This window comes from Sceloporus undulatus, chromosome 1, assembly GCF_019175285.1.
Source record: "Sceloporus undulatus isolate JIND9_A2432 ecotype Alabama chromosome 1, SceUnd_v1.1, whole genome shotgun sequence".
NCBI lineage: Eukaryota > Metazoa > Chordata > Lepidosauria > Squamata > Phrynosomatidae > Sceloporus > Sceloporus undulatus.
In genome coordinates, this window is record NC_056522.1 from 228323887 (window position 1) to 228338406 (window position 14520).

Genomic DNA, 14520 nt, shown 5'->3' on the forward strand with positions numbered 1-14520 from the left:
GCAAATTATGTTCTTTTATATTGTTAAAGAACAAGTTTCATGAGACTTAAGTGAATTTAGTTCTCTGTCAAGTTATGATAGTAGACTGATTTATATAGATTGATATATGTTAGAGGCAATTGTTCCACAAAGTTTTAAAGCATGTTTGAGAACAAAATCTTTCTGTTAGCACATTCATAATGATATTTTTTTTTGGGGGGGGGGGATCTGAATAGTAGATTAGAAGATGTTAGTTCAGTTTCACATAGAGTATTGCATACACCTTTCTAAGTGTTATCACAAATTGGTGAAAGCCAATTCTATAATACAACGTGTTATTTCCTCTAATCTCAAATACAGTTCAGGAACCAATTCAATTTTACAGTTGAATTAAAAAATAACCAGATCTTCCTCACATCTCCTAAGCCTTTTTCAGTTACTACATTAGTAAGTGTTCATCTTGCTATTTTAGTCATGTTCGAGATTTCTTAATCTCAAATGCAAACACTGTGTTATATCTTTTGTATTTGCAATTGTCCATTGAAGCTTGAGGTAATATTTTACAGCTTTAAGCTAATCCACAAATAAAGGGTTTCCATGTGTATTATCAATATAGAATGTGTATTAGCCTTTCTAGTATGCAACAGCATTCAGTGAACATTGCCAACAAGGTAGTTAATTCTTTTAGGGGACATCTTTTTAAACTGCAACAGATTTAGTGTTATCTAGGCATAAATTCATAACTTTTACACTAGAATAATATGATTTTTTTTGTATACTAGTTTCAGTTTAGTCTTTATGCAATTTTTTTAAAAAGTTAGTTGCCCAGATCAAAGTAGAAAAAAAATGGACACTAAGAGAGCCAAAAGACACAAAGAAATTCAACCATGGTGAGTATAACTCAAATATATATTTTAGTGATGGGAGGATATGAAATTGGAAAAAAATTCATCCCTATCTTTGTACCAGTGCCGTAATCCTTCTGCAGGATCAGAAGCCTCCTGTGGATGAAAAGAGACAATAGATATAGTTCCATATTAGGTTGGAAAGTCTTTTTAAAAATTGACTTCTTCTCAATATAATATAGATAAGGAATGGTTTCATCACTGATGGTATGATAAAATAGTGTCTATGAAAAGTGTTAAACACACACACACACATACACACTTATATATATATTAAGATAAGGTACTATGACACAAGGAAAATAAGCATAGAGACTTATTTGCATGAATCTTTTATGAAAAAAAACAGACTGAAATAACGATAATTTGGTTTAAGAAGAATATATAATTATAACTTTAATAATAATAATATACCAAACAGACTGATTATTATTACTTATGGGAGGGCTTTTTATTATTTTTCTTACTTAAATAATATGACAACAATACAGAAAAAGAAACCATTGTTAAGATGTGGAAACAAATAATCGTTAACATATATTCATTGTCAGTCTATATTGAATTTATTGTTGTCAAAAATATTAATAAAAAATAAAAATTGATTTCTTCACTTCTTGGATAATTGGTGACAGAGGAGTCACAAGATAAATTTCCAGGTGCATCTCAGAATAAGCTGATTGAAAAAGATCAGCTTGTGAAAGTGAAATCCATCTCTAAGCCACACTAAAGGCAAGCTTGTTAAAAACAAAGCTTACTTGCAATTATCTTTAAAGAATAAACTACTTTGACCAATGAGGGTTGTGCAAGTGAAACATTACTTTGTAGCTCCTGTGCAGAGCTACAATTTGGTCATTATTCATGTAAACAATGTAACTCCACAAAAGACAAACTTGCATGAAGAGACAGTTGGGCTTCCTGGCCATTTTTTCTCTTCAAAGAGTAGTGCAGACAATTCTGTGGTGGCAGCAGGACAAGGTGGTATGATTACATTTTAGAGAGCCAACAAACGATAGATTTAAAGAAGTTATAAAGTTTATCCCAATTAGAACCAGAGGTTAGAACTCAGGTTTTTAACTTAACATAGGCCTGGCACATACCTCCCCGAAAGGGCAAGCTGGAGGCGTCCAGTTTTCCTGTGGAGGGACACTGAACCAGCCAAACTGCACAGCATTCCTCTGCCCCAAAAAGAACTAGGAAAAAATGAGTTCTTCTTAGGATGCCACACACACATCATGTGTGTGCCACTGTCACACTCATGACTTAAGCAACATGCAGTGATGTCTATATACTGTGCACTATTTACGTCATGATGGCAGCCCCCATGTGGATGGGAGGCTGCCATGATGTCAGTGCCCGCACATCCTAGGGTTCCAGAATGTGCTGTTGCTGCATGCTCTGGAACCCTAGAACTGGCCAGTGGACGGCACTTCCTGCCCATCTATCCCAGGCCATAGTTTCTTTGAACATTGGGGTGGCTGAAAGATTAATTTGATAAAGTTAGTGGGGAAATTGTCATGTTTGTCCATCACTGCTTTATGTCAAAATATTGAGTAGTCTGCACGGAGCTCCTTTTTGATGCAAGACTTTGGCAGCAGGCATGATAGAACTCTGTTCTATGCAAAACCTTAAAAGTTGCAAACCAAAGCTCACATTACAAAACTTCCCATGCTTTAAAGATTTCCTTATTTTCTATCATGGATCCAAGAAAAAGACACAGCATATTGACTCAGAAAACTCACTATTTTCTGTGTCAAATGTGAAGGTGTTTGCCCTCATTATTCAAAACCCTAATGAATTAAAATAACACATTAGTCTTAATGCATTATTTCGATCTCTGATTAGACTCTTGCTTGCTCTGCTTTGGCTGGAATAAAAGTCAGTTTGTGCAGAGAGAGTATGGCACATGAGACAGCAGTGAGTAATGATTGTAGACTCAAAGAACATTCATTTCAGAATTAATACATCACAATGTCAGGTAAATATACCAGTTTTAATGCAACGTTCTTTTACTTTTCAAGGAAGGAAAGCCTTTCAAAATAAACTTAAAACATAAACCACTTTCCATGTCATCCATTATTCAGATTTAAACTATTGAATTTTTTCACCATCAATTATATAGCGCATTGCACATTAATTCTCTTCATGTTGCTCTAAGCACAAAAATGTATTGGCTTATGACTGAATAGACACAAACACTCTAGAGCAACATACACAAGGAATGACTCATAAAATAACTTCTACTGTTTACTCTTTAACATTATATTTGGACATACATTAGCCAGTTTACTTGAAGCTGATATTGAAATTAAATATAAGTTGATATTTAAATTAAACAGTAGTAATAAGAGCTAGTTACTGTTGTTATGTGCATTAAATTTCCAACTTATGGTGACCGTAAGACAAACCTATAACAGGGTTTCTTGGCAAGATTTTTTTTTTTCGGGAGGGGGGTGCCTTTGCCTTTCTCTGAGACAGAGAGAGTGTGGCTTGTCACTCAGTGGGTTTCCATGGCCAACCAAGGATTCAAACCCTGATCTTCCAGGCCTAGTCTACATGTAAGTGTACTATGTGTAAGTGCATTGCTGTGGATTTTCACACAGTCACGTTGGTGGTTAATTATCTTCACTTTCCTGCACCGATTTTCACCTGTTCACATCTGTTCACCCTCCCTCTGCCAAAAATGCACAGATGGATGGGGACATGTGTGATGATGCACATTTCTGTGGGTTTCCATGGATGCACTGGCAAAAAAATCCCACAAAGCCTTTTTTGTTGCATTTAAGGAAACTTTCACATACAGGTGCTCCTGCAAAAAGCCTGAACTCCTGTGAATCGTGTGTGGCCAGATCACATTCTGTTTGACTGGAATGAGGAGTATTTTAATCATGTAGACTAGACCCCAGTGTCCTAGTCCAGCACTCTAACCATGCTGGCCTTACAGTGTCTAATTAACACTGGTAATTATGTTTGCAAAATATTCCCTCATGAGCTGCAATCTGTATATTTGTGGGTATATTCTAGAAACAATGGTTTGAAAAGAGGTTTCATACAACATAGTTAAAATAAAGTAATAATTTCCACACTGAACCACAAATTATTTGAGCCATCCTGTCCCTGGACTATCCACACCCCTCATTTATAGAAATACGCTTTCATTTTAACTTTATTGTTAGTAGAAAGGAAAGTTAATGACTGAAATACAATTATTGTCATGTTACAGAGAAAAACTGAGGGAGACTTGCCTTTGTTTTAATTAATTCCAGATGTGATCTTTAGTGCCACTTACACTCTGCTTGGCTTGGGAAATGACAGGTAGTAGCTGCAAAACAGAGAACACTATTTTAAGTAATGGCCTTTTAACAAGTCAAATAAATGTTTGCAAGTGCTATTGATTCATCGTACTGTTGAGAAGAGTACAGAGCATATTGATCTGGTTATTTACTTCAGTTCTAGACAGCTGACATAAAGATTTCACTAAAGGCACTTTCAGATGAATAGTAGCTGTGCCTGAAGCCACATACTTTTGCTTGAATGGCACTGGCACCATGAATTAGGGAAAGGGTCATTCTTCTGGCAGTATTACCAATAGATGGCATACACTAAAACAGGGGCCAGGGTAGCTCTTCTTTTACTATTGTGTCATATTTTGACATGTATGATGTTCAATGTACTCAATTAAATTACATCAGAATATATGATACTGCCAGAAAGTCTCAATTAATATTTCTGAAATGAAATCTAATAATTTTTAATTTCACTGCATCCAAAACCAGGTTGCACAAAGTTTTTGTTTTCAAAATGTCTTTAGTGAAATTTGGACTAAGTTTTACTATATTTACAACTTAATCTGTTAAGTGATTAAGCAAACTAACTGTATTGTTAGATCATAGAAAACAAACTCAAGTTCCTTACACGTCTTTGGATCATATTTTCCCAGATTCAGAAAAGATACATATAACACATGCTGATTTTTAGAACAGTGTTTTAGTTAGCACAATATTTTTGAAGAATAGTACACTTATTTCCCCTTACTATATTTTCTATGCTCCAAACTACACACTGCAGAAATAATCCAATATGAGAGCTGCCCTTGCTCAGTGCTAGGGAATCCTGGGAATTGTAGTTTGTTGTGGCACCAGAGCTCTCTTGACACAGAAAAGGCTACATGCCTCATAAAACTACAGTTACCAGAATTCCCTAACATTGATCCAGGGCAGTTAAAGTGCTCTCAGACTGGATTATTTCTGCAGTGTGTTTTGGATCTTTGTTAACACATATATTTTTAAATACAATATGACAAACATTGGTCATGCTTTTAAGGATTTGCATATGAAAATGATAGGCAAGGGAAGAGTTAAAAACCACTTCTCTCTGCTTTTTCCACCTTTATTTTCCCTGTTTCCAAGATACTTTTCTGCTTAAAAATTGGTAGCTTAGCAACTGTTACAGACATTAGCATATGACATGATTTTGCCCTGATTCAATAGTATCACTTAGGTTCAAATTTGCAAAAACATGATTACTTGTTTTAAAGCAATGAGAGCCATTATAGTAAATGCAGGGACCTATAGTTTGATTGAAGATGTTCTGCATCATGAAAGAACCAAGGCAGAAAGATACCTACTGATGAAATGCCTTAATTCATTGGAGAAAAAAACAGATATTTTTTCTTATGAGTTTGCTTTCATCCAAAATATTGCACTATAGGGATGTGCATTGTACTGTGTTTAATGTTTGTCCAACTTGTCCTTACAAAATAGCCACTTTCAAAACAAAAAACATGGAGAGTCCGAATAGTGTACAGAATGGCAAAGGTACTTTTTTAGACAAAGGGGGGGGTCTTCAAGCAGTTTTCAGTGGAAAGTCAAGTTAGAATTAGCCATTTGCACAATTCTGTTCTTTGTGATAAAAAGGGGGGAAAAAGCATATTCTAAAATTTTATAAACATGCTGTGATTAGTTTGTAACAGTCCATTAACAGAGCTCTGACTTTTCATGTCAATCAATTTACTCTTTAATCGCATACAACTGAGTGTATTGTCTGTTCTGAGCAGCACTCACATCACATAGCACATAGTGACTCCTCCTTCCCTCCCCATGTTCCTCATTTATTCCTCCCAGTAAAAAGAAGACAGCACTTAAACTAGAAATTCCAGTTTTTGTGTAATAGGTGTTTTCAAATTTAAATTATATGGTCGAAAGAATAAATGGATGGTCTTATTTGTCCTTTTGTAGATGGATGTATTGGACAGACTGGGAAGAAGATCAAATAGATGATAGCGTGGGAAGAATTGAAAAGGCATGGATGAATGGTTACAATCGACAGATTTTTGTGACTTCAAAGATGTTATGGCCAAATGGATTAACTTTGGACTATCGAAACAATATATTATATTGGTGTGATGCCTATTATGATCACATTGAGAGAGTATTTTTGAATGGAACGGACAGAAAGGTAATGAAAACATGTTTTCACTGCTACCCACAAATTTACCACTCACTGAGTGATATTGCTACTTTACTCCCCTCTCCTCTCAAACTTCCCTTTAAAGTTGTCTTGTTAATTAATCTGATTGGATATCTACCATAAGGAACACTAAGATATCTTTGCTTTCACTCGGCAACTGTGGGGAGAAAAGTGTGGTCCGGAATTTTTTCCCCTTTCTTCACAGCAAGCAGTAACTTTTTGTTCTAGCATGCAAGAATGAAAAATTTCAAAAGTTTTCTCCCTGCTGTGCTGGAAACTATTATGAGAACTTTTCACCTTTTTTCTTTTCTTTTTTGGCCTTTTTTTCACATTTCCATACCTTTTTTTGGAGGAAAAAACATTTTTGAGAGCAAAGGCAAATGTCTTGTGCAAAAATGTTCTTGTTCTTTTTGCTTCTGATTCAAAAGATATTCTTTTCTTCTTCTTTTGATGGAGGAAGGAAAAAATGTCATGGTATTTGCCTATTTTTTTTTCAAGGGCATGTCTTGACATGTCACAACACAATTCCTTGTGTAGGACAAGAACATTTCTGAATATTTGTTTACATCCTTAGCAGTAACATGAAAAACTGTTAAATTTGCTCCTATGCATGTTTGTTGAACCATAAGCCCAAGTGAGCTAAGTACACCTTGGTTCCAAGTGTGTATAAAGATTGCAGCTAGCATTTTCTAATGCTCCTGAGTTATCAGTGAATTGTTTTGTGTATGTGATACCAGGTTACACACAATTTACATAAAACCAATCTGGCCTACATCCAATTGTTTTTTCCAGCTATAATAAACCTATTGAGTCAATGAAACTTACATAAATGTTGTCTCACCAAGTTTCCACTGATTCAGTGAGTCTTTTCTAGGTGGAAGTTAGGGTTGGATCTAGGCCAGTGACTACCTTAGCAGATATGGGTCAGAAACCTATGTGGGAACTATGATAGTAGATGTGCAAGTGGCTGCACTTCTTTGCAAACTGCATCAGTACATTCCATATCACAGTCAATGCAAACAGTCCTCTCTTACACTTTTGGCTTGGTAGATGAGAAGGAGAAGACAAGATAACTTTCTTAAAAACTGTTCCAGATGTGTTCCATCTGGAAATATTTACTTCTTTTTTTGCTCAAGCACAAACTGACTCTAGGATTTGACAGAAGTGGTTAGTGTGGTACAACATTAAAATAAAAAATCTCAGATGTATGGCAAAATGGGTGACTATTACCTACATTGACGTTAATGTAAACCATGTCTAGCATGGTTAGATGAATTAGGCCAATGGTTCTCAAACTTTGGGGCAATGAAAGTTGCTGGGGGGGGGTGCACAAGACTTAGATGTCCTGATCTCTCCTCTTCCTCCTCCTCATCTTTCTCCTCCTCCTCCTCCTCTTCCCAACCTTTTTACATACATTTACACATATGTTAAGTTAAAAATTGAATTTACTTAAATAAAACTGTTCTATTTGAATGATGATATTTCCCTATAAAATGTTAAAATAAGAATATATATGAATGTGCAAATAAAAATACTCACCCTAAACAAAATATGTTTATTGATATACTACATGGGGGGGGGGCATGATATCTACATGTAGATGCAAAGGGAGACATTCAAGAGTAAAAAGGTTTGAGAACCACAGGCTTAGGCTGCTATTTAGGAAAAGAATGTCCTCTAACATGGGCAGAGGAATTCCAATGTGATCCAAAAGGAATTGCCTTAACTAAAGCCTTGGTAAGATCAAATCATCAGGGCAAGGATGAGAGATTTTCTCCCCTCCCCCAACTTTGGTTTTTCATATTAAAACACACACATATGATTCATCTTTCTTTAGTCTTACTTCCCCCAATTTCAGGTGTTTTGGGAAATGTGAATGCCTGGGATCCTGCAGGTACAGGGAGAAGCCATGCCCTGATATACATGTGAAACACTTCTGTTTTACCTGGACTGCTGCTCTTAGAGCTCTGCCAGAGATATAAGGCACATATTTTTTGCAGTAACTGGGAGAAAGTTTGTTTGATATCTCTCTCTGCTGTTAGAAGCAAAGATCTGAAATCTGTGACTCTTGGGTCATCTACACAAAAGCCGCATAAATGTAGCCTAAATAAAGTTTCATCGGTCCTATCACAAAGCCATACAGATTGTTACAGTGACAGTTCATGTCTATATAAAAACAAGGGGAGGAATATCAGATTATCTAAGGATATTTTACATAATAGTATATTTGTCCTGTGAATTTCACTTACTTGGTGGTTTAGCATTTGAACCTAGACTGCTTTATGTTTGCACAAGTATTCATTCCCTTTCCCTGTCATCTTTCAATTCATGGGTGAATCCTAAAGTATAAATCCCATTGTTATTCACTACTAATATACCACACCTCCATAAGTGTGAATTTACCAGGTTACCACTGATTTAATGAGTGTATTTTAGGTACAACTAATAGTTGGATTTAGGACTAAAGCTTTCAGTGATGTATAGCTTTTCAGCAACAATTTAACTAATGCCAATTAATTGCAGGTGGTCTACAGTGGCAAAGAACTGAACCATCCATTTGGACTGTCACACCACAGGAATTACATTTTTTGGACAGATTATATAAATGGTTCTATTTTCCAACTGGATTTGATGACTAGCAATGTTACACTTTTAAGAAGTGAGAGATCACCTCTGTTTGGGCTGCAGATTTATGATCCTCAGAAGCAGCAAGGTATTGGAAAGTGTATTTTTTTCATTCACTCCAACCATTGTTTTAACATTAGTTATGGAAAGGATAACCTTTTCCTATTGCTCCCACCTTTGCCAGCAGCCAACTGATAAACCACCAATACAAAACATAAAGGATCAAGACAAAATACTAGGTCAAAAAACATGTGAGGTAAATTTAGAAAAAGTTAGTTGCAACTAGCTCCCATTGACATGATATGCTTTAAGGTGGAAATGAATTGCAACAGAAATGCTGGATTAACGCACACATCAGGTGAAAAAAAAGGGGGTGATATTGCACTAATTTTAGGTATCAGATCTTCACTTTGCACCTATAAAAATATTATTGGATATTGTAAGATTCACAGAATAGTTGTACACTTAAGGTTTCTTCATTTACAAATACAGTGGGACCTTGGTATCTGATGGAGTTTGGTCCCAGCCCCCCCATGGATACCAAAATTTGTGGATGCTCGAGTTCCATTAAATACAAAGGGAAAGTAAAAATGATGTCCCTTATGTAAAATAGTAAAATCAAGTCTTGCATTTTGATATATAATATTTTCAAACTGTACATTGTTGAATCCATGGATGCAGAATCTGTGGGTATGGAGGTCCAACTGTATTTGTTCAAAGGCTTGATAAAGTTATTTTCTATTTCCTGTGATAAGCTTTTACATGTCTTTTAAGTTGTAGATACATGTAATTTGGAGTCTTATCACCTATAAATCTTTTGCTTCTTTTCCAGAACAGTGATATGTCTAAGATTACATTTTAATATCAATTTCCTTTGGAAATGAAATGACTATGGACTCATAATATCTTTATAAAAATCTTTTTATTCTCCTGTCAGGACAAGATAGGGGCTAATCTTGACCCTTCCTCCCAATTAGACAGGCAAATTCCAGTAATATAAAATTGGACTTGATATCTCACCCTGCACATTACTTCGCATTTTGAAGAAACAGGGCCTCTATTGAAAACCTGATGAGATTGTTGTTTAGACTAGAAAAGAGACAGGGAAAGAAGTAATGTAATAGCTATCTCTAAATAACTGAAGTTTTGCCATATAAATGATGGAATATAGTTATTTTCTTTTCCTCCAGAGAGTAGATACTGAATCCAAATTAGAAAACCTAAAACATTTAGGCTAAATATTAGGACATCATCTTTGCAGTCTGAGTTTTTCAGCAGTAGAACAAACTATTTCGGAAAGTAGTGGTCTCTCCTTCGTTAGAGGTTTCTAAGGATTAGAGGTTTCTTTTAAACAAAGAAAGAGATAAATTTTGAGGTGCTTTCTAGTGCTATACAAGGCTAAAAGTATGTGATTGGAACCTCAGAAAAATAATAAAAATAGTGGTCCCTTTAGAGCACATGTGCGAGATATCCTAGGAGTGGTGGCATAGAAAATAAATGAAAGAACAAATAAACAGTAAATACATTACAAAGTACAACAGAAAATAGCACAAAATACTCGTGTATGATCTTGTTTTCAGCCCTGCAGTTTCAATGTGACCAAGAGCCTGATCCCACACATTTTTAATCAAGTAACACATACACAAGATGCTGATGATAACACTATCCATTGCAACCTCTTTGGAAAAGAGGCACAGAGAACAATTCTATGGAGTGCATTGTGTGAGGGTGGAATTATTCATATTGATGGTTATGAAGATGGTGGTAATGATGGTGATAACTTCTAGAAAATTATAACAAAAAAAAGAATGTTTGGGGCACAGAAGCAGGTTCTGAGAGAATCTAAAATCCAGTCATGCAAGTAACAAAGTTCTCTCATTTTCTTCTCATACGCTGATCTCCTGAAGCCTGATGGGAATGTCATTCAAGCATGCTTCACATTCACTTCAGGCAGAAATCCAGGTGTCCTGAGGTCACTGACTTATTATCCAGGCATATAATCTATTCACTCCAGAAGGAAATAAAAAAAACATACACATATACATTGAGAGAGATAGACAGATGTATCCAGATTTCCCAGAACACACACACACACACACACAACCACCTCCCCAGTCAGTACAGCCTCCATTGATCTTTCCTGTCTCTCTGACTCAATTCTAATCTTTTGAGAATCCTTCCTGTCTTCTCTAGTGCTCTTCAAGAAAGTCTCTGCTGGGGACCACAATATAACCCTTTAAGGAAGGCCAGAAAAGCAGGCCCAGGGGCACCCTGCCTTCAAGATTATCTTCCTTCCTGATGGACTTGGGAGAATTAAGAAGTGACTAGGAAAGAAGAGGAAACAAACTATTCTTTTTTCCCTTCAGTACTCAGACCCTACTCTGCCTGGAGCAATTGCAACCATTGACCGATGAATAAACCAGTTGTGATCCTATGATTCTGTGACACTGGATAAATTAGTTAAGAGTGGTGCAAACCAAATGTGAAAGGTCAAGAGACAAGTACAACAGAAGAATAATTTAATTTAATAATTTGTTTTATTTATATACCGCTATTCCAAAGATCATAGCGGTGAACAGCAAGTAAGCTAATTAGCAAATAAGCTAATTTGCCCCCAATAGTCTGGGTACTCATTTTAGCGACCTTGGAAGGATGCAAGCCTGAGTCGAGCTTGGGCCCTTTTGTTGGTCTTGAACTCGCAACCTTGTGGTTTTGAGTGAATGGCTGCAGTACAGGCATTTAACCACTGCGCCACCAGGCCTCCTTTGTCACTTTTGAGTCTGCCTAGTCATTAGTGCTGTTTTAAATATATCCTGTTTAAAGCTCCTGGCATGAGCAAACTTTGGCCACCCCCCCCACACACCAGAGTTTGAGGAGCCGGGATGGGCTGTTTGCTGCTCTCACACTGGTGGAGACCAGGACAGTTAAATCATGCCATGGCTGGTTGCCATGGCGTGAGACACCTAGGGGATGCGGTAAATGGCGTGCTTTGCCTGTCATCCCCTAGGTGTCTTATTCTTGGATCAACCGTCGACCCACCAACCCGCTGCTGGGATAGTGTGAAGTCTCACTGGTTCCTTTGGGGGCAGGTACGAATTTCACCCCCCTTTCCACGGGTTTTTTGCCTACCCCACACTGCTTCCGGTGGCATAAGTAAAATTGGCTGAGATGGTGTCACAATAATACATGTTGATTCTATTAAAATTTAAAATTCTATTAAAATTCTATTCTATTAAAATTATTGATTCTAATTGGATGTATTTTAATATTTTTATTTTGCATAAATCTTTGGATTTGATCTCAGCGAGCACTTTGGACACACTACTGGGTGTTAGGAAAATTTCTGGAAACACCTCTACGGGCCTTGGACCTGGGGGGAGGGGGGGTGGCTAAAAGAAATGGACCTTGGGTCTGGCTTGAAGGTATACCCCGACTTTAATCTTTGCAGATTGGGAAGGGGCACTCCTTGCTGGGCTTCCTTATGTGGGCGGCCAACATACAACCCAGCTTATGGACTGTCGTTGAGGGCCCAGGTGTTATCGTCCTTGATAAGTTGCAGAGGTAATCTGCAGTAAGACTGCAGTATGCAGCTTTCCCTGTCTCCCACACTTGTTTGGTCAGGATTTTAGTTGCAGTTTAATTAAGAATAAATAGGTCAATAAATGGCCCTGTTTTAACCCATACATCTTGTGTCTGGTCTCTTTATTCCAGGGATAGGGTAGCAGTGGAGGAAGGCTAATGAGATGGCCCATGAAGTGCTAGCACACAATGCAGACCGATTCTAGATAGGATAGTATTTTTTTTTATTTTTTTATTTTTTGTGGGACTGTGGGAAGATTACAACATAAACTATGCTAAAAATGGGGAGGGGGTATTTGGAAAGATACAAATATCTCAGTTGTGGGTCACTTCCCATAAAGCCTTCCCATTTTGGAACACTTTTACCCCAGAACTGCAAAACAACTTGGCAGTTGTTAGTGAGGTTGGTGTGTGAATGCTGCACATTGAATCAGTTCATGATGATGAGATCATATCTAGAAAGTCCCCCGAAACCTCCATGCCGTGCATTTTTCTTTTGTTTTCTTTCTTTTTTCTTTTTGTTAACTGCCTTTGAGTTGGCTTTGACTAGCAGCAACCCTGTAAATGAGATGTCTCCAAGACCCCTTGTCCATACTCTGCTTAGGTCCTGTAGATTAAGACCCGTGACCTCCCTGGCTGAGTCTATCCATAAGATGTGTGGTCTTTCTCTCTTTCTACTGACTTCCACCTTTCTCACATTATTGTTTTTTCTAGTGATTCATCTTCTTACGAAGTGACCAAAGTACAACAGCCTCTGTTTAGTCATCTTGGCTTTGAAAAAGAGATCTGGCATGATTTGTTCTAGGACCCTTTTGGCTGTCAATAGTATCTTCAACTCTATTAGTCAGCTCCACATTTTAAATGAGTCGGTTTTCTTTCTGTTAGTTTTCTTCACATTCCAGGTCTCACATCCATACTTTTTTCATAGTTTGTTACAATTTGATTTGTTGGAACACAGAACAGAACTTTATTTCAGTATTGAGACTGTAGTTCTTCTAACTTGCCTTGCCCTTTTATCCTCAAGATCCCTCCCTGTGTCAGATACTCATGCTTCAAGATGACCACTATCCTGGACAAGTAGATGTGTTGATTAGTGGGTTAAGTGTGGCAAAACATGATCAGTCTTCCTTTTCAGTTCCTAAATATAAAGTGACAGAGTAGTAGAAAATGAAAAAGTAATGTCTCATTACATCATAATTAACTTAAAACATTAACTCCCTGAAATCTATCTACGTTCCCAGCTCCCAGTACCCAATTCAGCTCTTATCATTTCCTCTAGAGATCCCTGAGTTGTAATCCAACACTCCACCATGCTGGCTCTCTAGGAACATTTTAAATATTTTCCAGGTTCTTGGGAACTCTTGCATAAAAAGTATTATATCTACAGGTAAAGAAAAATAGATTTATTTTTTCCAGTCATGATGTCTTGTGTAACCCTAAGGTTCCAGGGAGGCCTGGTGGAGAAATCCTGCTCCAGTTTATACCTTTTCCTAGGTCCCTCTTCACAGCATTGTTAAGGTTGTGATTATCTGCCTCCAAGAAGGCCAGTCCAACTTCTCTCTTCACAGCGATGAACTTTAATATCACTGATTTCAGTATAACCAAGGCTGCTGTCACAGTGCAGAATTAATGCACTTTGACACTGCTTTAACCATCATGGCTCCATCCTATGGAATCCTGGGATTCATAGTTTCTTTTGGCACCATGCTCTCTGACAGAGAAGGCTAATTTTTTTTTTAACAAAACTGAAAATTCCAATATCCCATAGGATGGGGCCATGACAGTAAAAGCAGTGTCAAACTGCATTAATTCCAGGGTGCAGATGCAGCTTAAGTCTGGTTCATTAAGCTTTTTTTTAAAGTTTAACTTTTTTACCTTCGAAAATTAAATATTCAAATATTTGAAGGGATGTCTTATTGAGGATGGAGCAAACTTGTTTTCTGCTGCTCCAGAGAATAGGACCCAG

At 37.0% G+C, this 14520-nt stretch overlaps 1 protein-coding gene across 6 annotated transcripts in view; it reads left to right on the forward strand.

The window, feature by feature from the left end:
* LRP1B (LDL receptor related protein 1B) overlaps window positions 1–14520 on the forward strand; it is a 1051820-nt gene that overhangs the window by 729810 nt on the left and 307490 nt on the right. For all 6 annotated transcript variants that reach the window (XM_042437575.1, XM_042437584.1, XM_042437621.1 and 3 more), the window contains 2 exons: window positions 6119–6338; window positions 8874–9063. In XM_042437575.1, coding sequence (XP_042293509.1) covers window positions 6119–6338; window positions 8874–9063 — 410 coding nt within the window. The remainder of the gene's footprint in view (window positions 1–6118; window positions 6339–8873; window positions 9064–14520) is intronic.